Source organism: Phodopus roborovskii, unplaced genomic scaffold, assembly GCF_943737965.1.
Source record: "Phodopus roborovskii unplaced genomic scaffold, PHOROB, whole genome shotgun sequence".
In the NCBI taxonomy this organism is placed as follows: domain Eukaryota; kingdom Metazoa; phylum Chordata; class Mammalia; order Rodentia; family Cricetidae; genus Phodopus; species Phodopus roborovskii.
In genome coordinates, this window is record NW_026126646.1 from 3,851,633 (window position 1) to 3,876,279 (window position 24,647).

Sequence of the window (24,647 nt, forward strand, 5' to 3'; positions counted from 1 at the left end):
GGTCTTGAAGGGTCGTCACCCGGTCCGCGGACCCCGCTCGCGCCTGCGCGGGGCCCGGGTCTGTTTTGGGACCGAGGCACGAACGAGTGGTCGGTTACGCCCAGTTACGCTCCGGACCAGGGCCCTAAACTTGGGACGGACCGCGACAAGACGACCAGGCAGGCTACTTCCGGGATGGCCCGTCGCCCTCTGCTGACGTCATGGCCCCGCGGCTGCGGGGGCGTGCCGCTCGCTCGCTCCGAATCCCGGCCCTCCGGCGCTCGCGGCACCATTCTCGCGAGAACTCGCGGGCGGACAGCGCACGGCTCCGGGTCCCTGCCCTTCCCGAGCCGGCGTCAGCGGCGGAGTGCGCAGGCGCGGCCTGCGGGTTTCCCCGGCTACAGTCGGCGCTCCGGCCCGCTAGTCCGCCGCCGGCTCTTCCGCCGCCCGCCCTGCGCCATGGCGGGCTGCGCGGCGCGGGTTCCGCCGGGCTCCGAGGCGCGCCTCAGCCTCGCTACCTTCCTGCTGGGCGCCTCGGTGCTCGCCCTGCCGCTGCTCACGCGCGCCGGCCTGCAGGGCCGCACCGGGCTGGCGCTGTACGTGGCCGGGCTCAACGCGCTGCTGCTGCTGCTCTACCGGCCGCCGCGCTACCAGGTGCGGGCCGGGTGCGGAGGGGCGGACGCGGGGGACGGGTGCACCGGGCAGGGCGGGACGGGGTGGCTGGCTGATCCGGACCGGGGACGGGGACAGGGACAGGGCGGACCGGCAGAGCTGGACCGGGGACGGGTGACCGGGACCAGGCGGGCACGGGCCGGGTGAGCCGAGGAGGTGGGGACCAGGGCAGGGCGCGCCGGGTGCGCTGGAGCTGGAGCCCGGGCAGATGAGCCCGGGGGACAGGGACCAGGGACGGAGCAGGCGGGGACCCGGCAAGGGTGGGCGGGCCGGGTACATCAGAACCAGGCCGACTGGGCTGAGTAGGTGACCTGGGGACCGGGACCCGGCTGGCGCGGAACAGGGAGTGGGTTAAAGGAGCAGTGTATTACCGAGCCTGGCGGTGGTCGCCTCACCTTTTAGCCCCCCTCCCGCGCCACGTTGCCGGACTTCTCCCCCAGGCGTGCATCTCAGCCGTGAGTTGAGGTCACAGGGGGACCCGCTTCTCCTAGCTGTGGGTGTTAATTGCATTCCCTGCCGGTCAGCAGCTTCACGTCAGGTGGGAAGTGAGCTAACCCACGGGATTTTATTTTATATAACGACAGGTGTGGTGTTTTACCACCTACTGGTCCAACGCCCCATTTCACAGAGGTGACTGGGGCAGTATAGACCATGAATTGGGCTTGAACAGTTTTCCCGTGGACAGTCCTGCTATTGCTAGCAGTAATAAGTATCGTGGCTGTTAAAACTGGTTATTCTTAGAAGGTGTTTTGTCTGCCCTACAGTACTGTTATTTCCATTGTGTAGATGGGTAAACTGTCATTTAAGTAAACTTGCTGAAGGCGAGAGAGAGAGAGAGAGAGAGAGAGAGAGAGAGAGAGAGAGAGAGAGAGAGAGAGGAGATGTAAGAACACAATTTGAACCCAAGCAGCCGCATTTCATCCTCTTTATCTCGAGCAAATGGACCCTGCTCCCGGATGGCGTTGCTAATCCTGGACAGTGTGCAGTCTGACTTTGGGCTCTGCACATGGAACTTCCGGTGACTGAGGCTCTTCTGGGTGTATTTTCAGATAGCCATCCGAGCTTGTTTCCTCGGCTTTGTGTTTGGCTGCGGTGTGCTGCTAAGTTTCAGCCAGTCCTCTTGGAATCACTTTGGCTGGTAAGAAAGACTTTGGGAATGAAGGTGTTGAGGTGAGGGTCGGCAGAGTAGTGGGTGAGTAGGGGCCTCTCCTCATCCTTGCCTGGGCTCTGACAACAAGGAGGCTGGTTAGGAGTCTGAAGAAGCAGCCTCCTGCCTTCTCTGAATCCCCACGTTTCGAATCTGGTGAACACAGTTGTGCATGTTGGTGGATTTTGTGGTGGATGGAAAGGGGTCCCCCTGTGCCCTCTCCAGAGGTTCCCCGCCATTGGAAGCAGCCGCGATGAGCCATTTCCTGAAGGGGTGCAGGTCCGCGGTGATGGGAAGGGGCGAGCCTCCCGCTGTTTCCTAAGCCTTCTCCGTCTCCGGTTTCCATTAGGTCCCGGCTAGTGCCTCCCCCACAGCCAGTGTAGGACTTTCCCCTACACTATGAGTTCAGTCCCTTGAGCCTTCTAGCCTCTGACTTGGATATGAATCGTGGCTTCAAGGTAAAACGCTTTATCTCCTACTATCAGTACGCTGAGCCGTCTAATCCTTCTTTGCTGGAATTATTTTAGTTCTGTTGAATTTTGTTTCCAACATGCATCACTACTTTGTTGATATCCTTCCCTTTCATGTTAAAAATGTGCAGTTGTCATATTAAAAGCAGTAAAGGGACCATAATTCCTCCTTCACCTATGGAGACTTTTGTTTTGTTTTGTTTTTCTTTTTAATTTTGTCTGTGACATTCAGAAACATAACAGCACCACTCAATCCCCACTTTCTGCGAGCTCCAGAGGGAACAAATGGCATGTCTGCCTGCCTGGTGTCACTCAGGTGGGCGACGGCAGCAGCGCATGGCAGGGTTAGGGACAGCTCAACAGATCCAGACCTGCGCTCTTGCCGAGCTCAGTTCCCCTGCCCGGCCTACCGCTTTGTTTCTGTTCTGTCTCTGCACAGGTACGTGTGCTCGCTGTCCTTATTCCACTATTCTGAGTACTTAGTGACAGCTGTCAATAATCCCAAAAGCCTGTCCTTGGACTCCTTCCTCCTGAACCACAGTCTGGAGTACACAGTGGCTGCTCTTTCTTCCTGGATAGAGTTCACACTGGAAAACATCTTTTGGCCAGGTGGGTGAGCCCTACTTGCCTGTCTGGAAGAGGAGGGTGCCTTCCTTCAGGCTCAGGAGAGTGACATTGGCTAACCTTTCCAGTCTAATCTCCCCTGAGCAATTCTTCCCAGCCCTTGCTCCTCCCTAAGCTATTTATAAAGGACAGACTCCACTCACTGGAGAGCTCTGCTTCTGGATTTTGAATCCAGGACATGTTGACCTTTTGCTGTAAGCCTTGCGATTTCAGGGCACTGCCTAAGACGGAGCCCCACCTTGCTGGTTGTAATCTTAGCATTGCCATTGGGCTAGATGAAATCTGAGCCCCAATACTTTTCTGGAACCTGCGAATTTCATACAGTTTTATTATAAATCAAAACAAAACCTCTGTATTGGGAACATACCTAAATCGAACTTCCCAAGGCTGGGTGTGGGTCCATGTGCCGACTCGGAAACACACGGGCCTCCTTCTTTCGGCTGCACGCTCCCTGGGAAAGGGTGGGTGAATGGAGCCCCTCAGCCCACGCAGGGAGAGCTGCTCGCAGTCGACTCATTGGCGCTTGAAACAGAAAACCGTGGTGCTGGTGCTGGGACCGGTTTTCTGATCGTTCAAGTCTAATGTGATGACAGATGCTGATTGTCCACAGGGTGCTTTCTGGTGTCTCTGTCCTGAGGAGGAGAGGTCCGTTTCAGGCGGTCATCAGCGCCCCGCTGCCCCCACTCCCACTCTGTCCCTGTGTGTCTCTGCAGACCTGAAACAGATCACCTGGCTCAGCACCACAGGGCTGCTGATGGTGGTGTTTGGAGAGTGCCTGCGGAAAGCGGCCATGTTTACAGCTGGCTCTAATTTCAACCACGTTGTGCAGAGTGAGAAGTCAGACACCCACACTCTGGTGACGAGTGGGGTGTATGCCTGGTTCCGGCATCCCTCCTACGTGGGGTGGTTTTACTGGAGTATCGGGACCCAGGTATGGTACCAAAGTTGACACTGGTTTCCTATGAATTTACTTTTTTCTAAGTTTCTTTCTTTTTTGTTATCTTGACACAGGGTCTTGCTGTGTAGGCCACGTTTACTCAAGCTTGTAACCCTCCTGTGTAGACCACTTGACTGTTTTGTTTCTGAGACTGAAGTATAATTGGCATACCATCAAACCCATCATATCTAGGTGTGCATTTAAGTCGTTTGTTGTTGTGTGCAGGTGGCTTGTGGCCTCATCTTGTGCTCCCTGGTGTGTCCCAGGCGGTCACACCTGATCCAGTTAGTTGCTGGGGCGTTTTAGAGGTGAAGTCTGGGTGCTGTTTTAAATCATTTATTTTAAGCTTGAGGACGATTTATTCTTTTAAAAAGGAAACCCCAGGGCAGCAGGTGGTAAGTCTGACATCTACCAGGAGGTGAACACACAGGTCAGCCAGCTGCAGGGAGGCGGGCAGAGATGGCAGCCAGCTGCAGGGAGGTGAGCACAGGTCAGCCAGCTGCGGAGAGGTGAGCACAGGTCAGCCAGCTGCGGGGAGGGAGGAGAAGAGAAAGGGGCAAACCTGGCTTCCTGCGTGGCATGTGACCCCTGGCTGCAGTGGTGCTGTGCTGTTTCTGCCACCCTGACTGGAATCTGGAACGCTTCCGGCGAGGGAAGGCAGGCGTGGGGAGGGAATGTCCTCAGCCACCCTGTGATGGCTCAGTGGGTTTTCATCAAAAATAGGTGCAAAAGAGGCCAAGGTCCTGCCAGGTTAATGAGAGCTGTGGGGTTTGCTCTGTCTGGGGTACAGACCAAACCCTTGTTCCTTGACACCTTTGTCTGCATTCTATACTCCGTCCTAGAACAACCTGGCCACACAGTGCATGTAAATAGAGCCTGGGAGAGTCACCTGGGGCCCTCAGACAACCCCTCAGTGGTACACAGGCCATGGGGAGCCTGGTGATCCTATAATGGCGTAGGAGGTAACGAATGTCTTTCAGAGCTCATGTGTCTTTGAGACATCGTGCTGCTCCCCTTGCGGTCACAGCCCTGGGATGGCACTGGTGACAGTTGATGAATGTTATTTGTCCTAAGTGCTAATGCGACCTAAGGGTTTTAGAGCTAAGGATTTTTCATACCTTTTAGGCGATAGGTATTTTCTGCAGTGTGCCTTGTGCGTGCGTGTGCTCGTGGAGGACGAGTCTTTCCTGCAGTGGTACTTAACTTATACAGAACACTATTTCTTGTCTTGACTGTTTGAAACGTCTGCTGATGACGCACTGAGAATTGGTTTCCCCGGCTCAGTAGAAGGAAGCCACTGATGATTAAGAACCCTGCCATCAAGGCTGCCCAGAAAGCTGCACACATCTGCTAGATGTGATGGCACAGATGGGCCAGGCCTGGCCACTGAGGCCTTCTGTCCCCTGAAAGCCAGGACAGTAGTGTGGGGACAGTGCTTCTGAGTCAAAGATGGGTTGAAGGCTGAGCGGCTTGGCACGCCAGTGCTCAGTGAAGAGTGCAGGGTGGTGAGAAGGTGGAGAAGTACCACTGGACGGGTCCTGATGCCTGGAATGGGTGTGGGTGGGGTGGTGGTTTCCACGGCAACAAAGGAAGCTTCTAGAGCTGGGGATGCTTTCAGCTTTGAGGGACTTTGCGGCTGGAGGACTAGGTTAGAAAGGGGATGGGGATTAAAAAGAAGTTAGGCACAGCTTTTGTGACTTGTGCACTGCCACTGTCTGAGTTGAGTGACCCTGGAGTTCAAGCGGGGGCGTGCGTCAGCCATAGTCTCTCACCATAACCGAGACCTTGCTTACTGGAGAATCACAGACAGGTACAAAATGATACAGTAGTGAGGGTGGCTCTGAGGAACGTTGACGGCTCTCACAGAGAGTCTTGTGGGCCCCGGCAAGAAGCCATGTGGAGAAGGTGCCTGGGCATCAGGCTGCTCTGACTGTGGTCATCTTGTGCTCCTCTGCCAGGTGATGCTGTGTAACCCGATCTGCGGTGTCGTCTACGCCCTGACGGTGTGGCGCTTCTTCCGTGACCGCACAGAAGAGGAAGAGATCTCGCTCATTCACTTTTTTGGGGAGGAGTACTTGGAGTACAAGAAGAGGGTGCCCACGGGCCTGCCTTTCATCAAGGGGGTCAAGGTGGAGTTATGACGGGCAGAGGCCTGTGGGGCCAGGCAGTCTCCGGCCCTACACAGCCTAAGACAAAGCTACTTCTGGTTGGCCACTGCAGAATGAGTTTCTTAATCATTTTATATGTCACTAATTACTCCTCAGAATGTCACCCAAGACCTAATGGTCAGAAGGCCTTAGCAGCAAAGGACACAGCGCAGCACCCCCTGCCCGTTGGGACGAAGGCAGATAACAGCGAACGTGGGGCGTGGCTCCTCAGTGCCCTTTGTACAGCGGCAGGGTGAGGACCCAAGCCACAGCGCCAGCGCCAGAGTGTATAGTCAGAGCTGCCGCACTGCAGCGTTCAGACTGCATCAGAGAGCTTTAATTTCACCGAAAACACAACATAGCTTTAACCGTGGTCTGCCCCAGAGTGCACGAGCGTCTGCGCTAAGTCTCAAGCTTCCACTTTTTAGCTCATCATACTTGTCATCATCTTTATACTCCAGTTAGTTCCCTACAAACAGCAGTGTACATTCAGGGGACACCGATGCTTCCTGCCATGCTGTTTCTAACTCCAGGCAGCACAGACCCCTCAGTGCTCTGGCTTTGAGCAGCCATTGTACCCAGGCCTGAGGATGCGGGCCCCAGGGTCTCCTGCAGCCCCGGCCTCTGCGATTCTGTCCCCCAGGAAGTATTTACCAGGTGCCTGTGCTAATATCGAGAAATACTGCCCTCTGTGTGTTTGGGATTTTTATTCTCTTTTTTTTATCATAGCTTTTTTTTTGTGTGTGTTTGTGTGTGTGTGTGTGTGTGTGTGTTGCAGTGTTAGTCTGTCACATTTGTTTTCTGTACTCTTTCAAAGGAAGTCACCCCTACGCTGCTTCAAGTGTTTTATGTTTGTTTTCCAGAGGGTCCAGCATAGCTCATGCACCTGCGTGTTCAGGCCGTTGACCCTTGAATAGCCTTGGGTTGGGCAGCACAGTCCAAGTCCACTGGCGCCCTCATTCTGCAGGTCTGGGGAGGATATTCAGCTTTTTTTTTTTTTTTTTTTAATTGTTGTTGCACATAAAAGCTTTAAGCATTACGACCATTGATCAATCTGGACTTGGTCTTGATGTGAGATCCTTCCAACATGGGGTTTGTTCTCAAAGCTTCTACTTGCAGATGTAGAAGAGTCTTCGTGTGCAACAGACAAACATGAGCACAGCTCCGTAAAGAACCCACTCGGAAAATTAGTGTGTGTCGGCTAACACTTGGCTCTGATAGTGCTGCCAGCACCCGTCACTTCCTGCCACCATCGACAGAATCCGGATCAGCCTGTAGAGAGCTCTGTGCAGCCAGGCTCTCAGACTCAGAAACACCGTCCGTCTGTCCGTCCATCTGTCACCCTCCTCCCACGGACCACTGAGCAGAGACGTTCTTAACTGACTCACTGCAGGGTTGGAAAGGATGCACACTCAGTATTCCCAGCGTTGAGTCTAGCCTTCCGGGAATCCTGAGTACAGCTCTCCTCCAGGCCTTAGAAGACTTCCGTCCCTTCACAAGCACACCAGTGCGCAGAAGCACACTTCCAAACGTTGGACCATGGTGTTGCTAAGCATGCTGGTAGCTCGCTGTACCTAGGCTGGGTCTCCACCAGGCACCACAGTGTGGGGTTGGTAATTACCGCCAACCTCGGAGCCAGTGGGACAGCAGGCCACAGGGTGGGTGGGTGCCCTGGGCTTTGATGTTGGCAGTGGTGACTTGTATATATCCTCGGGAAACTACATCACGACAGTGCAGCCAGCAGGGGACCCGCCACTCCCCGGATGGCTGGCTCAAGGCAGGACTGGTGTCCCCTGCCTCAGCAGAGATAACGGGCTCATGCGATCGGTGAGAAGTGGGTGCAGGAACAGTGTCCCGTGAACACTCAGACCCAGCGACTCCGGAGGACATTGTGATGGAGGGTGCTCCAGCCAGGAGGGTGGCTAAGGTTAGTGTGGGTGAGTGCTGAATATTGAGATAGCTTAGGATCTTGTCCTTAGCTTAGGAACAGTGGGGGGTTGGTATCCCGTGGCAGGATTCAACCAGAGTTGTCGACATCTTGGGGGCTGTGTAAATGGGGAATTCTAGCATGTTCTTGCCATAATAGGTGTTCCATCAACACGGAGGTGATCCCAATACCTGCTCCTACACCAAGACTTATGAGAATCCAGAAACCTCAAAGACTTGTGCCCTGGTCAGTCAGCGTAGGAAGCCAGGGAGGCAGGTAGAGCAGAGAATTCACCCAGCTGGAAGCACTCCAGCCAGCCTGCAGGCCACATTCACCACTGAGGAGCAGGCATCTGAAACTGGCTCTCAGAGAGGCCTGCAGAGCCTGAGTGAACCACAGGGAAAAGATGTCCTAACAGGCCAGAACCCCAAGACTGCTTCCAGACCCTGCAGAGGCACTAACTGACGGTGAAGAGCATTGCCCCCTTCCTGTGCTTAGGAACCCATCCCCCACCTTCCTGTGCTTAGGAACCCATCCCCCCATCCTGTGCTTGGGAACCCATCCCCCACCCTCCTGTGCTTAGGAACCCACCAGTAGGATGGGACTGGGACCACCTACCTCACAGGGCTGTTGTGAGGACTTTGAACAGTGTCAGATTTCTTTCTGAGATAAGAGGTTTTATTGTTTTGCAATTTCATTGTATATCATATTTAATCCTAACCCCCCCCCCCAGCGTTTCCTACCCTCATGCCGTTTTCCAAACCCATCTCTTTTGTGTCCTTATTTTTTCTTAAAACATTTTTTAAAAATTTCTTTATTGTCTCTTTGGGAGTTTCACATCATTCACCCCAGTTCTGCTCACCTCCCCCTCCATGCCCCCCATGTCACATTTTAATGTTTAGGTGAGCCAGATGGCATGATGGAGTCTTATAGTATGAGAACTGGGTTTCTATGTGTTAAATGAAGATAGCCGATGCATGTTGAAAAAGCATCTAGTCAGCTCAAAAGTTTTTTTTAGATCACATGGCTTTTTTTTTTTCCCCCTAAATACCAAAGAGGCTTACAGGTTTGCCAGTTACCAATATGAGACCAGTTGGTATAGGAGGTGCCAACCCTCAGGTCCTCTTGAGGCCAGCAGAGCTCTGGCAACTGTGTCTAATGTCCACACCAAGCTGCCCAGGCATAAGCATGGTGGGACAGCAATACTCAGATTTGAAGTGGGTGGAGCCGGACCACACCTAACCCATCCTACTCACCAGGCTGCAGATGAGAGGGGATGGAGGTTTGGCAGTCGTACCCAGCTCTTTCTCAGTGCATCTAAGCTGGGCTGGCTCCAGCCTCCAATCCCCCTTGAGGGCCGTGAAGTTGTCTTTTTGACAGATGGAGAGCAGGCCGTGGCATTGTGGGTTTTAAGGCTGACTGTTGGCATTTGAAGTCACCCTCCACCAGACAGAGGCTGGAAAGCTCAGCCTTATGACAGGCCAGGAGAGAGGGAGCCCAGGCTGTGGGATCTCTTGGTGGGAAGCTGCATTGTACCCTAGGAGACTTACAGGCTGTGTCTCTAAAGAATAATTCCAAGGGTGTGAGTGGAGGAGGGACAGGACCACCCTCCCGAAACTTTAGGGTGGAAATGAGCAATCCACACGGAGTGCGAGTCCTTAGCAGTAGGATTAGCAGGTGATTGCTCTGTTGCTGTGGCCTAGAGATTGTTCTTAACTTACTAAGTATAGCAGTGACAGGCGGTGTCAGAATCAGGCTAATGGGGCTTTTCAGGGATTAGACAGGCTGCCTTGTCTTTGGGCTTCCATGAATTATGGAACTGTCAGGAGACTGACTTGTCTAGTTGCAGGCTTTAGAGTGAAAGTTCCTGGGTGGAAATTGAGAACTGCACAGAGAAGGCTACATGGCAGTCGTGGAAGCATTCAGGGGGTCCTGCAGCTGCTGCAGGCAGGTGTGGCTGTTTGCAGAGGAGTGAGCCTTCAAGAAGGGCAGAAAACAGTGGTGGCCGCTGCAGGAGCTGCTGCTTAGGCCCAGGATGTACATTTTATTAATTCGTCCTATGTAGTTGCTAACTTGGGGGCTGGTGTATCAGGGAGGCCGTTTTTAGTGTCCGGTCCCCGAGGGCTCAGCCAAAACCCCTAGGTTGCCTCCCCGAACAGCCAGTGAGTCCTCCCTGTCCCTCCTCCCCTTGGGTAGCTCGGCTTTTACAGTGACACGAGGTTGGGGCCCGCAGCCTTCCCAGTGGGTGGGCAACTGCATGGCTCTGAAGCTTGTCCCTTGCTCATCCTGAGCATGGCCAGCCTCCATCCGGAGTGGAGGCAGCTTGTCTGACCCATTGCAAGGAGGGGGATCGTGGAGTAATTACTTCTTTTTACACACAGAAATGTTTATTTAAATATATTAAATGGGATTTTTCTTTCGCAGATACCGATTATTCTTTCTAATTCTTAAATAAAACTGTACTTGATTTCACTAATAAACAGGCGTGACTGTGTAGGACGTAGAAGCCATATGCGATAATGGTGTCCAGTTGAGTTCGGCCACAACAGCATCAGATTAGGTGTGTTTTGGCTCTCTTCTGAATTCCTGCCCTGGAACAGTGGTTCTTAATGCTGCGACCCTTCCTGATACACTTCCTCATGTTGTGGAGACCCCAGCCATACAATTACTGCATTGCTACTTCATGACCCTGATTTTGTTACGGTTATGAATGGTGATGTGAATATCTGATAGCAGGATGTCTGATACCAAACCCCAAAGGGGTCGCAACCCACATGTTGAGAACAAGCTGTGCTATCGGCGTATAGTGGTAAATTCCTCCGCCTTCTGAGAGAGCAGTGCAGGGTGCCACTGTAATCGCTGTGTCTGTGTGAGGTGCCGGCCTTCCAGGCACATAAAAGCAATATTTGCTGTTGCACCGAATCAAGCTGTGTGCTTTCTTAAAATGTGGCTGTAAGGGCATCATTTAGTTTCCAAAACTTCAGTTTGGGGTCACGTAGCTTAAACTCCCACCTCCACCCCCACAAGACAGGGTTTCTCTGTGTAGCCCTGGTTGTCCTGGAGCTCACTTTGTAGACCAGGCTGGCCTTGAACTCACAAACATCCATGTGCCTCTGCCTCCTGAGTGCTGGGATTACAGGTGTAACAAATAGGCCAGGTGGTGACAGCACATGCTTTTTTCCATTTATTTTTATGTCTGTTTTACCTGCACGTCGTCTGCACCACATGTACGTCGTGCCCACAGAGGCCAGAAGAGGGTGTCAAGCCCTCCAAACTGGAGTTACAGGTGGTTGCAAGCACCACAGAGGTGATGGGATCCGAACCCCGGGTTCTCTGAAAGAGCAGCCAGTGCTCTTAATGCCTGAGCCGTGCCTGGAGCCTGTGTGCCAGTCGTGGGAACACTGACATCTGGGTCCACCTCGCTAGGACCCGGTTACTAGGCTGTCGTCTCTGTGGGGGTGCCATCCTCAGGGAATGTGAATGTGTGTGGAGATTCTCTCTTGTGCCTCGACGCTCCAGGTCAGCAGGCTTGGTAGCAAGCCCCTTTGGGCCCTGAGCCACCTTGCCAGCCCTCATCTCCGGTCTCCTTCTTGGTTCTGAGGTGGTCTTGGTTCTTTAATGGAGGCCCAGCTGCTTCCCTGAGGCTCAGATGCCCTCTCCCTCTCCTCAGTGGCGCTCCCTGGGTCGATCCTGAAGGATAGCTTGACATGAGCTGGATGACCCCATCCTGGCAGCCCTGGTAATGGGAGACCTCTCCACACCCACACAAGGGTGCCTGTCGGGACAGCTTTGCCCCCTCCAGAGTCTCACCCCAGGTCACAGCTGTTAATAGCTCAAGCAACGGAGTGTATTTAAGCATTTACACAGCTCAGACTGGTGGCCTGTGAGCTGGGGCCGCCCTAAGCGCATCCTTGTGTGGAAGGTGATACCCACCTGCTCTGCCTCCAACACACTGGCTCTAGGCAGCTCTTGAACTCCCAACTTTCCTGTTTTTTGTTTTGTTTTTTCTTCATTGCTTTGGTTTGGTGTTTTTAGCATTGCATTGTAGCCCAAACTGACCTCCAATTCACTGTGTACCCCTCTGGCTTAAAGCTCCTGGTGGTCCTCCTGCCTCCATCTCACCAGTACGGTGATTACAGGTTTTGGTATGTGTGTGTTCTCGTGTGTTACACATGTTATGTGCATGTGGAAGCCAGAGGACAACCTAGGGTGTTGTTCCTCATCTCCTCCCACTTTTTGAGATGGTCTCTCACTGGTGTAGAGTTTGCCAAGTAGGCTTTGATGGTGGCCAACAAGACCCAGGGTCCCTCCCGTCCCCACCCCTCCAGTGGATGATACTCGGCAGCTTTTTATGGGGGTCTTGAGGGTCAAGCATTTTATACCCGAGCCATCTCTCCAGCCCATTTCTGTTTTATGGCCTAGGTGTTTTATTTCTTTTCGTATATGAAGCTGTCAGTTCACCGGGGATGGACTCTAGCTGCTCAGGCTCCTTTCTCGTTCTCACAGACTACCGTGGAAGTAGCCCGCGGTCGCAGCAGGTGAACCCGGGTGCCTCTGGTCTCCTTTCCCCTTTCCAGCTCTCCTGGCTGCGCACGAATTCTCTCAATAAGAACTTGCCCTTAACTGCCTTATAAGGCCTTAAAAGGGTGCCAACGGTATGTGGGACATCACAGGGCGTTCCTTTTTTGAACAGTGCCCATCCCCTTAATGACTACAACATCACCCTTGTAAATTGGAACAACTCCATGTTCCCCAAAAGGCCTGTGAAGCAGAGCAGGGCCTCTCCTCTTTCCCTTGGTATTTGTTGTTTCGGTGAATAACTGGAAGGTATAGTTGTTCTTATTTGTGGTTTTTTTGCTTGTTTCTTCTAAGACCATATCACTTTGTAGCTCATCCTTCGGGACCTTGTTTGCCCCGAAGTCTACCCTCGTCACTCACCCCTGCTCATGTCAGAAAGAAGCTGTTTTACCTAGCTGAGGTCCCACTGTGTCTGCCATCATCGTACAGGATCTGTTCCGTGTGCTCATCCACAGGTGCCTGGAATCTGGGTGAGAGAAACCGGTATAGGCTGCCTTAAATTCACCACAAACTGGTACCAAAACCACAAAGCAGCAGGCCACATCCAACACTTCTCCCAAGGCCTAGTTTGGCCACTGGCCATGGTAGCATGCAGGCCCTGGTCAGGCCTGGCTTTCACAAGCTATCTGCTGGTCAGGGCAGAGGCCACAGGGACAAACTGTGGAATGACAGCTCGCTGAGCTTACTTTATTTGGCAGTGTGTGGGGGGCTTTCTGCCGACCTCAGTGACGCCATGAGCCAATCTGGAGCACGAACCCTTCAGGCTGGGGTCCGTCCAGAAGGGGGAGCTAGTGCAGCTGCTCCGGGGGCTGCAAGGCCACTGTGGCCAGGGTGCCCTGTCGCGACGGGCATTGCAGACTGTTTTAAGATGGCTGTGGGGTATGCTGAAGACACAGTAGGGTGGATGGGTTTGGGGGAGTCACAACAGACATAGAAAACAGGCTGAAATGGAGAGTTCAGTCCGGGCCTTGGGATGGGCAGCCAGGCAGTGATGACACACACCTTTAATCCTAGCACTTAGGAGGCAAAGGCAGGTGGATCTCTGAGTTCAAGGTCAGCTTGGTCTACAGAGCGAGTTCCAGGACAGCCAGAGCTACGGAGAGACCCTGTCTCAGAAAAACAAATCCAAGCAAAAAGGTAACAGATGAGAAAAGGAACCAGCTCCGCCCCAGGCTTTGATGACACATGCCATTGACCTAGAGAGCCACCAGGAGGCTGTAGCTGGAGGTGAGGTGAGTCTGGGCACAGGGATGCTAGGGTGCAATGCGGGGGCGGGGAGCAGGGGGAGTATAACTTTAAAACCGGAGAACTTGGATGGGCCAGCTTGGCTGTACATGCTTGGAACACCCAAGGCTCAGTTTAATCCATACGTGCACTGGGGGCGGGGGAGGAGAGGGGACAGAGGAGAGAGTCCGCACAGGGAGATGAGTGGGCTCACTTAAGGACAGAGTGTAGTGAGGTAGTCCTTCTGTGGCACTGACCACGCCCATTGGGGGGTGGAGCCATGGGCGGAAGTGACCTGTGGAAGGAAGTGGGAGAGCCGGGAAAAGCTCTCTTTCTGGCGTGACTCGGATAGGAGAGGATCGGGTTGGATTTCCTGGTGTTCATCTGTCTAGTTGTAAGTTATTTCTCCCTGAATAAACATCTATTCGGCCTATTTGTTTATCCTGATTCTTATTTAACCACGATAAGTGGAAGGTGAGGAATGCCTGGGGTGAGCTCTGGCCGCAAACTGAGGAGGAACCAGGAGGATGGCCAGCCATGGGAGAAGTGCGAGAAGGAAATGCACCAGAGAACACCAGAGCCCAGGGAGAGAAGCGGACACAGCTCTGGACAGAGCCCTCCAGCAAGGGAGCTGGAAAAGGGCTGAAATCGAGAAGACCTGCCTGAAGACCTGGGAGGCGCCCCCAAGGCGAGCCCTGCCCACCTACAGCTGTGTCTCTGCTCTTGCTTCTGGCTGAGTAGATCTGTGGTCACCTGCAACATGGAACCTGCTCCCAGACAAAGACAGACTCAGAGGAAACAGCCTTGGGGCAAACTGCCTGAGGACAGCAAAGCCATCCTCAGCCTCAGGTGGTGAGGGGGTCACCAGGAAACATCAGGAGCAAGGAGCAGAGCACCAGGGGGACTGGAAAGTCGAAATAAAGATGGGGGCAGAGGCAGAGGCAGGTGGATCTCTGTGAGTTCAAGACCTGCCTGGTCTATAGAGCGAGTTCCAGGGCAGCCAGAGTTACACAGAGAAACCTTGTCCCAAAACAGCCTCCTGCCAAAAAAAGACTCCTGCAGAATGTTCCCTTTCTTCCACATGTGCCTACGCATACATGTATACAGATCCAAAATAGTAAATTTTTTTGGAGATAGGGTCTCACTATTTAATTCTGACTGGCATAGTGTTTGCCATGTAGATCAGGCTGGCCTGAAATTCACAGAGATATACTTGCCTCTACTTCCTGGGTTCTGGCACTAAGGAAGTACAACCACCACATCCGGCCAAAAAGGAAGAGAGAAGCTGACAAGACCAGACCAGCAAGAAGACTGGAAGAGATGTGGGGAACTGTCCAGAAAGTAAGTACACAACAAATAGAAATAGAAGTGGAGAGAGAGCCAGGGCCCCACCGTGGGAACATTAAATAGATAGGTCAGCAACTGATATAAAAGAGTAAGCCAAACCCCACAGCAAAAGACGGGGACTTCCGGATCGAGAGGGCCATCTCAGCGGCTGGGAACACCTCACGGTGTGAAATTCAAGACATGGACAAGACAGGAATCTGCAGGCTTCCAAGAAGAGTCGGTAGGTCACAGTACATGGTTAGGGCTCAGAAGAACTCAGCTGACTCGGGGACATGCCCGGAAACTGGGAGGAATGGAGCCCCCCCCCCCCAGTCTAGAGTTCCCAGTGCAGAGTTTAAGACTCAAACCTCCAGTCAAGTGTGAGGTAGAATGAGAAGAATGTTCAAGAATGTTCAGATCCGTGCTGTCTGCACACAGGCCTCTCTCCAGAAGCTAATTTACACTGTGGCTGGAAGACAGGCTCTGCCGAACAGGGGGGACGGGAGGGGACAGGAGACAGGCAGGGCACCTAGAATTCGGGCACCTCTGGGGCCCAGCACCACAGCACTTCATAGTACTTCAACCGAACCTAGGGGCTCGTCATGCTAGGCATGGATAGCTGAGGTTACTGGTTTGACCATAACACTCTGATGCCTGGTCCAGACCTGGCTGGTCAACCGGGAGCTGGTGGGGTTGCTGGGACCACGGAAGTTTCACGTGACAGTTCAGGTTCCTCCTGCTTTGATGTCCCAAGGGTTGAAGGGAACCGTCATGTACCCAGAAACCTTCTCAGTCTGCTCAGTTGCCACATTTTTTTGGTGAGGGAGGTAGGTGTTCTGTTTGGGATGAAGTCTTGGCTACGTGGAAGTCTGGCCTCAGGCTCACGGCAATCCTCCTGCCTCAGCTTCTAGAGTGTGCCAGCCCTTCCTTGGCAGACTCACAGAATCTGGTACCCAGTCCACCAGAACCTGCCAGCCTGGCCTGCTGGCTTCCGTCCTTCACCTTACCCACATGTGCTCACCTGGGCTCCAATTGCTCCTTCACCCTGGCAATGGAGCGGATGTAGGGCGTGATCTGCTTGGTGATGGTGGTCAGGTAGGCATTCTCCTGCTTCAGTTGGAGAAGGTCATGCAGCTGGGCTGTGAAGCCAACGCCAAAGTGTTGGTTGTTGGTGTTAGACTATGGCTCCTAAGCCCGGTACCATCTAATGATTTCCAACGGCCAATAACCGTCTGTGAGCAGAAGGAGCAGCCTGTGGTGTGGACACCCCACTCACTGGATCCTACCCCCCAACGCAGGTGTGAGATCCAAGCCAAACACTGGAGGAAAGATCAGGGGAGGCGGGTGTGCAGTGAGTGGCTGACCATCCCTCCCCTCTCGAATGCGGGTTAGCACTGAGCAGCCACTGCCAGGGACCTTCATAAATCTCCTGCTGGGTAGCCACTCTTTGGTAGGAGTCCTCCCAAATCTGAAAAAAGAGAAGAGCCCCATGCTAATGGAGGCAGGGCGGAGTGATATCTCTGGTGGTGTTTCTGTCCCTGGAGCTACACACACATACAACAACCTGGTCCACATTTCTCAAGAGGAAAGTCTCCAGGCACAGAACCCACAGCATGGAGGGTCCAGCAGAGCACCACGCCAGGCACACTCTTCCCTTCCTGCCTTGGGGTAGCCATGTGCCTTCTGCAGGATTGACAGAGCTCCTACAGGAGATTACCTCCTGGAAGATGGCTCTCATGCCTTCCATGGAGGCATACTCGGAAGCGATCCGCGTGTCCAGCAGCAGGGACCTGTGCAGGATGTCCCCCATGATCTCCGCCTTGATAAGCGAGTGGTGTCTGGTGAGGTCTCGGTGTAGTTCCTGGACCTGGTCCTTCAGGTTCTGCACCTCTACCTGCAGGCCCTGAGAGGGAGTGGAATACTGCCAGGTCCTCCAGTGGAGGAGCGGTTTCCAACCAGCCAGGAAACAGGAGCCTAGTGAGGATTGGGCGGGGCCTCACAGCCCTCCAGATGCCCAGCCCCCCCTCACCCGATACGAATCCTCATAATGGCGGCAGTGCTCTGTGAAGGGTGTGTCCTCGCCCTCAGCCAGGAGCACCCTTGTGCTGATGGAACGGTGTGGTGAGGGCTTTGGGATAGGTGATCCTGAAGTCTGTCCCTCTGGGGAGGGACAGCTGGGTGTCTTCAGCACCTTGGGGCTTGAGCTCCTTGCCAATCTGCATAGGGAAGAGGGCTGGTCTTCCCCTCCCCTGAACCCCTTGGCTGCTCAGAGAGCCACTGTCCCCTCAACCCAACTGCAGGGTAGGAGTCCTGGATGTTCTTAGGGGCCCCAGGCAAGGCCAAAGTAGGGGCATCCACTTAATTTGGCGATCTCTAAAAGGCTTCCCCCGGGGCTGGATTTGGACACACCGAGGTGTGGCTCATTCCCATGCTGGACAAACAAGTTCTGAACTAACAGGATCTTCCTTGGTCTCACTAGCCGGTTTCACTACTTCTAACCCTCCGAGGCTCTGGCTTTCTACTGGGCCGTGAACACTGATTCACAGTGACTCCGGGCACCCAGAAAGTGTCCTGCCCAGCCTGCCTGAGTGGACTGTGGAGGAGGCCAGTCTCTCAGCTGTCCTCCAGGGCAGTTCCTTGTCTCTCCCTCCCTCTCAGACTGTCGCCCGGCTCAGACGCGAGCGAGCAGAGCTGGGAGCGCACGAGACTCAGCCAGGAAGGGAGACTCAGCCAGGAAGGGAGGTTCGAGAGCATTTTCCAGGGATCCCGCCCGCCCTCCCGCTAGCCTGGTAGGGGCTCACGTGTTGGTGACGCCCACAGTGGACACAGCTCTGCGGGGCCCCAGCAGCAGCAGCGGCTCCAGGCAGCGCGCGAATTCTGCACGGTGGTCGCTAGCGATCTAGACCGGAGATTGGGGTCCATGAACTGCTCTCCCCAGCCCCAATGTCCCCCAGCCCTGACCACCACCACCACCACAGGGCGCCCTCGCACTTTGCTGCTCTGAGCTGGTCTTAGGCGATGCGGCCGCGTGACGATGCCTTGCAGTCTCTCCATTAGCTCCTGCCATGGGGAAAGGGCTCAGGCCGAGGGGATTGTGGCAAGGAGGTGGCGGGTGGGAGAGAGAAGTGGAGGACTTCAAGGCCCTGGGGCTAGTGTGTCTGTCATTTTGCCTGTCTCCTTAAGAGGATCCAGCCCTCCTCTAGGACGGGTCCATACACAGGCACCACCTACATTCTTGAGGCGGGTGGGGCTTGGGTAGACAGTTTGGTGGGATGGAAGGCTTATGCTCCTTTTAAAAGGTATCCACTTGCCCTCAAAAGGGCTTGTAGTGGAAGGGAAGAGAAGCCCAGAGATGCCCTGTCAGACCCGCAGGTGATGTGTGACAGGCAATCCTATGAGATGGGGAGAGAGGGTCCTGAAGGAGCTGGAAGACACTCACATAACCCAGATCCAGAAACTCGGCCTTGCTGGCCAAGCTGAGAAAGGATGAGCAGATGACCAGGTGACCCTGTAGAAGGGTACCACGCTCAGTGCTTGCATTGTGGGCTGGGGTGTCCAGCCCTACATGCCCTCAACCCTTACCTGTAGGGTGGGCAGCAAGGAGGCCAGGTGGGCGAGCTGGTCCTTGAAGGCTCTGTCCTTCTCTTCGTATTGGCTGGGGGGGGGGAGGGCAGGCTAGGCTGTCCCGTCTCAGGGGGGGTGGATGCCTACCCCACCTGGAGGATCTTTGACTCTGTGTGTGTGTGTCCATATTCATATGTGTTCTCGTGTGGCAGAGTACATATGCAGATGTGTCCCATGTATACATATGCCATCAGGCATCTTCCTCAGTAGCCCACCACCTTGGCTAGACTGTGACCAGTGAGCCCAGGGGTCCCTCCTGTCCCTGCCTCCCATGGCTGAGATTACAGGCATGCATACTGCATTTCTTTTTAAGTGTGTTTTGGGATGTCCTTTGGGTCGTGGTGTTTGTGTGGCAGGGCTTTCACCGACAGCCATCTCCTCAGCTCTGGTTTTTGTTTTGTTTTGATTGTTGAAACAGTCTCCTGTAGCCCAGGCTAGCCTTGAACTCCTGACCCTCCCACCTCTACCCTCCAAGAGTTACACTTCCGGGCACACACCATGGCTGCTCCCCACCAGCTTTGTAGTTCCTACCCTGCCCGCTCACTTTTGGTGAAAGCCACCTGTGTGTCTTGTCCATGGTGTAAAGCTCAGGCTCAGGGCTGGGTGTGTGGAGGCCAAGTGTGGGGGCCAGGAGTTTCCCATCACTCACCACTGCACAGCCTGCAAGAGCAGAGCTTTCCTCTCAGCCAGCCTGTCCTGGGAGAGATAGCAGTCACTGAGCAGCACACCTGGCTCCGCCATCTCCTCCCACAATGCCTTGGGGCACAGGCACAGGCGGCATGCTCAGCCCAGAGCCCTGCCATGTGGCCAAAGGCCTCCCTCTTCCCCGCGTGAAACTGCCTGAGAGGCTAGGTGCCTGCATGTGTCACCTCCTGTGCAGTCTTCCTCGACCCCACCACCAACATAACACCAGGCTAGGATAGCCTCTGGCAACCGTCGTCGGGGCAACTGCGATTAACCCACTACACTGTAAACACCCCGAGGGTACCTGGGAAGTTACTGGCCTCATCCCTCACCTGTATGCTGCCAAAGAGGGCGTGGATGGCTGCCTCCTCCTCAGCCGCACTGTGCCTCACCTCCTCTACCATGGTCTGTAGCAGCGCGATGGCCTCCTTCGTGGCTGTCTGCAGGGCTTTCACTGCCTGGGGCAGACGGCAGGGTCTCAGCCCTACTCCCCCAGGTTCTCGAAGCCCCTACCCGCACCCAGCTTCAACGCTTCGGTTCTGCTCACCAGCACAGCCTGCTCCAGCCGCTCGCAACCTTGCACATATGCTGACTCCAAGTCCACACAGTGGGCCCGGCTCTCCCTGTGGGGGTGCAGCTGATGAAACCCGCTCCGTCCACGTCCTGCCCACTCCCCGCCTGCTCCCTCTACCCACCCTTGCATGTCCCCAAAGCAGCGGATACACAGCAGCGACTTCTTGTCGGTGGAAAACATGATGTAGGGCTCTGAATGCAGCGCTGTGGAGCGGACGGTGGCGATGATGAGAGCCCGGAGGAGACATTCCCGCCCGGTCCCCACCCACGGCCACAGGGTGTGCCTCACTCACTACACTTCTGGATCACGTCGCGGCTGCGCTGGCCCAGGGCTACAATGTCATGCCTCGCGAACATGCGCGCGCGGTGCGTTTCTTCGCGGCAGCGTGCGCACAGGGGCTGCCCGCAGGTGTTGCAGAAGTAGGTGGTCTCTGCATCCTGGGGACCGAGAGCTGGCTCAGGCTGCCCTCTCTTCGGGCCAGAGTTCCAGAACTTAACTGAACTCAGTAATAGGATCACAGCCACCGTGTCATTGGGTTCATCAACCCTAGCCCAGGGAGGGGTCCAGCTAAATGCAGCTGCTTCACGCAATCCCCAGCAACGAAAGGAACTCTAACTTGTGTATATGGGTGAGCGCCCAAATGCCTCATCATGGCAGCGAGAATTGGTTCTCTCCTTCCACCTTGCTTTGGGAATCAAACTGATGCCTGGCAGGTTGGCAGGTTCTTGCTGTGTTTCTCCCCGACCCTCTTCCCTGGGTCCTTATTCACCCAAATTAGCTTGAGGACTTTGGGAGCTGAGCAGATGGCTCAACAGTTAAAAGCACTGGCTGCTCTTCCAGAACACTTGGGTTCAGTTCCAGGTGCTCACAACCGTCTGTAGCTCCAGTGCTAGAGAATCCAGAGCCCTCTTCTGGCTTCTGAGGACACCAAGCACCCATTTGGTCCACAGACATACAGCCAGGCAAAACACACATATGCATAAAAAAAAATTTAAAAGACCAGGTCCAGCACTCAGGAGGCAGAGGCAGGCAGATCTCTGTGAGTTCGAGGCCAGCATGGTCTACAAAGCGAGTTCCAGGACAGGCTCCAAAGCTACAGAGAAACCCTGTCTCAAAAAAATAAAATAAAATAAAATAAAATAAAAAAGATAAGAACAGCAGGGTTGGACAGGTAGTGGGTGTCGGAAGGGCAGGGCACTGGAAGAAGCCTCAGGGAGGAGGTTCCCAGAAATAGTAGGCAGAAACTGCATGGTAAAGCCTTTGAGGAGAGGGCACAAGCACATCGGGCCCCCTGGACACTCTCCATAATTAGCACATGGTGGTATACATCCTGGCCAGGCACTGAGCATTGGCCCCACAGGCAGGCTCAGCCAGCATCTTCCTTCCCTAGCTTGACAAACTGGGCGGAATCACAGGCCCTGGCTCTGCCAGTCTTCCCAGCGCCAGCATGTCTCACCTCCCCAAGGGGAACCAGCTGTGCAGAGAGGCTGACACTTCAGGGTCTAGCAGCAAGATGCAGGGTCCCTGGGAGCCAGGGACAGAGAGAGAAAGCGGGAGGGGAGACTACTCACGAGCAAGTCCCACCACTCCTAGGCCATCTGGAGGGACAACTCAGAGGGGAAGGCGTGTATAAGGACCCCTGGGGGCAGCCCCAGGCCTTGGGGTGCCGCCCAGGCAGTGACAATAGCCATGGCTTTAATCCATCCAACCCTTCTTATTTTTAAAAGTTGTTATTTTTATTTCACGTGTTTTCGTGTCTTGCTGACATGTGTGTCTTCTGAGTGAGGAACGGGTGTTACAGACAGTCGTGAGCTGCTACGTAGATGCTGGGAAATGAACCTGGGTCCCCTGGAAGAACAGCCAGTGCTCTTTAACCTCTCACTGAGCCATCTCTCATCCCTGAAGCCTCTTACTCCTTACTCTTTACATTAGCAGTCAAGGCCATTTCTTCAGAGCTCCTTCCCACTCTCTCCCCTCCTGCCTGTTGTCTTTACTTCTGGGTAAAGGTTTCTCAGCTCTTGCTGCTTGGAGGCTGAGTGCTCCTGAGCTTGCTTCCTGCCTTCCTGCCATGGGGCCATCAGACCCCTATTCGCCTTTGCATCAGGGCTGGAAGCCTTGCCTTCAGCTCCCTGATCCCTTGACAGCCATACACAGTGTTGGCTTTAGTTGCTACCATGTACTTAAATAGCAGAGGGTCCTCAAGGGTCCCCAGGGGGTCCTCAAGGGTTCCCAGGCCTGTGAACTGAGCCACTGCTCCCATGAGAGCTCACAACACCACCCTGACCTGGAGACCCTTAAAATTAGCCCTCCCTAACTTGAATAATAGCCTCAGCCTCTGTCACTATCTGGTTGTTGGCTCAAGTCATTTTTTTTCTGAACCTTGGTCTCCCCGCTGTGTGTATGGTGGAGGCATGGTTGGAGCCTGAGGGATCCCAGGGAGTGTCTGGAGACTGCTGTTTACTGGGCACTCTCTAAGTGTGGGGACATGTAATCTGGAGGTGTGGGGACATGTAATCTGGAGGTGTGGGGACATGTAATCTGGAGGTGTGGGGACATGTAATCTGGAGGTGTGGGGACATGTAATCTGGTGCCCACCGCCTTCTGCTTCCTCACCTGCTTGCTGCATTCCAGGTCGCAGTTGGCACAGTGCACAGCCTCCACACCGTCCCCAGAGCTGTCCACCAGGAACTGCAGCAGCCGGTCCACTGGCGGGAGCCCACTGGGACCCTTCACCAGGGTCTGGTGCCTGCAGAGAAGCCGCAGCCAAGCTCTGCAGGCCCTTGCAGGAAGCTTTCCCACTACCCTTCACACTCCAGGCAGGAGCTAAAAATAGCGGTATCAGAGGGGTGGGGTCTGCTATAAATACAGCAGCCAGCTTGTGCCGGGGGCCTACCATGCTCAGGGTGTGTGTAAGCCTGTCGTCATATTGCAATGGGAAAGACCATGCCACCCTAGTGGACCCTCTCGTTTCACTAAAATGTTTTGAGTTAATTTAGTGTTAACCCAAGATTTCTAGGACACGCCCCTTCCGGAGGAGTTTCTGGGAGCACCCTTACCTCTTCCCCAGCCCTACCCTAGCACCCGGACTATGGAAAGCTTGTGGTACTGACCATCTAACTGCCTCAGCTAACCTGTCTAAGCTACAGGGGTTTGAGGTGGTTCCCATAGTTCCATCTATGATAGGGGACTGTTCCGACCTCCTCAGCCTAGGTTCGGGGCACTTACTGGCACAGCGGACAGGACAGCCGGCCATCAGTGGCCCGGCCGCGCAGGCAGCCAGAGCAGAAGTCGTGGAAACAATCCAGCAGGCACAGGCGCTCGTACTGTGCATGGCACAGTGGACACACGAGGGGATGGCCACTCGCAGCATCCAGGGTACCCAGGCCCTCCAGAGGCGCAAAAATTTCTCCAGACATCTGGCAGCTCAGGACAGTGACCAGGATTCCTGGGGCCCAGGCCACCACCCTCTTACCTAGCCCTCCTGGACAAGACTTAGCTAGTGGCTTTGGGATGCTGGAATGCCGGTCAGGAGTGACCCGGCAGGGACAATGGGGTCTGGAGGAAACCTGCTTGGAGAGGGGCCCTGACTCTGGTCACTCACCTCAATCACAGTCCTTCTGCTGTGGCTCTGCCCGGGAGTGGGTGGCTCTAGAAGGTCAGGTCGCTGGGCTGGGCCGAGCTTTCTCCCCTCTGTCACTTTTCACCTCCTTTTCCTCCCACACTTTGCAATTCTCCGCCCCATGTCCTCTGGGTGACCGCATGCGCAAGCCAAGCGAGTGAGGTCCCTGGGTGACCGCATGCGCGCCAATGAGGTCCCTCGGTGCTCCTTCCTCAAGGCATTGCTGCCTTGCTTAGCCTGGCGCTCAGTCTCGCCTCTCCACCTGGCGCAAAGCGCGGGCAACCGTGAGGGTCCCAGACGCCACTAGACCTCTGAGATTGGAGCGCAGAGCAGAGATGAAGGACTCCAGGCTCCCGGATCTTTAGCCAGAGGAATGAGGCCTCCCTGGCTGAGCTGGAACTCTCAAAGTCGGGACCTAAGAGGGAACAGTGAGCCTGCACAGTCCCATGGGCAGCTGGGGGCTCCGGAGAGCAGCAGAGAGTCCAGGACCGTCTAGGGCTGAGATGAGGGTGTGCTTTGGGGTCCTAGGCTGGTGGTGGTGCTCAGGCAAGTTAGCGATTTCTCAGGGCTGGCCTCCGTGTGATGGGGTGAGACTTGCATGTTCAAAGAGCCGTGGGTTTGGGTGGGGGTTGAGACCAAAGGGGTTCCTGTGACCCGGCTTGTTCATCCAGTGGTCTCTATCCAGGTGCCCTCCCTTCCTAGGCGATGTTCTTAGTTTTCAGCTTTCTCTACGTGTTTTCCTAAACTCTCTGAGAGCCGCTCACTTTGTTCCTTTTCCATGAATCAAGTCCCGGGTTTGACCCCCCAAGAAGTCTCACTTGGCGGCTAGAAAAAACTAGGAGATGGCACTGTGGCTGGGTTTTAAAAGATGAGCCAGAGTTTGCCAGAAGGGAATAAATTCTATGTAGAATTACCCGTTCTCCTTTCTTAAAAAAAAAAAATCTATTATATTATTTGTGTGCATGTGTGGGTGTGGGTGTGGGTGTGTGGAGATGACAGGACAACTTTCAGGAGTCCGTACTCTCTTTTGTCCATATAGGTCTCAGGACCGACCTCAGGTCATCAGGCCTGGCAGCAAGTGCTTTTACCCAGGGAGCCAACTTGCCTGCCCAACT

At 54.5% G+C, this 24,647-nt stretch overlaps 2 protein-coding genes across 2 annotated transcripts; one reads left to right on the forward strand and one right to left on the reverse strand.

Moving 5' to 3' along the window:
* The first annotated feature begins 314 nt into the window (after nucleotides 1-314).
* Icmt (isoprenylcysteine carboxyl methyltransferase) lies at nucleotides 315-10,383 on the forward strand. Its single transcript, XM_051173938.1, has 5 exons — nucleotides 315-633; nucleotides 1,701-1,789; nucleotides 2,708-2,877; nucleotides 3,606-3,823; nucleotides 5,788-10,383. Exons 1-5 carry the CDS (start codon nucleotides 439-441, stop codon nucleotides 5,968-5,970), a joined length of 855 nt encoding a protein of 284 aa, XP_051029895.1. The 5' UTR covers nucleotides 315-438; the 3' UTR covers nucleotides 5,971-10,383.
* Nucleotides 10,384-10,946: 563 nt separating this feature from the next.
* Rnf207 (ring finger protein 207) lies at nucleotides 10,947-23,465 on the reverse strand. Its single transcript, XM_051173940.1, is given in 18 exon segments — nucleotides 10,947-11,529; nucleotides 11,531-11,593; nucleotides 12,873-12,947; nucleotides 16,053-16,170; nucleotides 16,448-16,499; nucleotides 16,749-16,934; nucleotides 17,061-17,247; nucleotides 17,833-17,930; nucleotides 18,023-18,091; nucleotides 18,471-18,539; nucleotides 18,614-18,686; nucleotides 19,305-19,351; nucleotides 19,672-19,797; nucleotides 19,887-19,962; nucleotides 20,035-20,116; nucleotides 20,206-20,350; nucleotides 22,527-22,659; nucleotides 23,139-23,465. Coding segments are annotated over 18 exon segments (1,896 nt in total). The 5' UTR covers nucleotides 23,330-23,465; the 3' UTR covers nucleotides 10,947-11,423.
* Nucleotides 23,466-24,647: the final 1,182 nt, after the last annotated feature.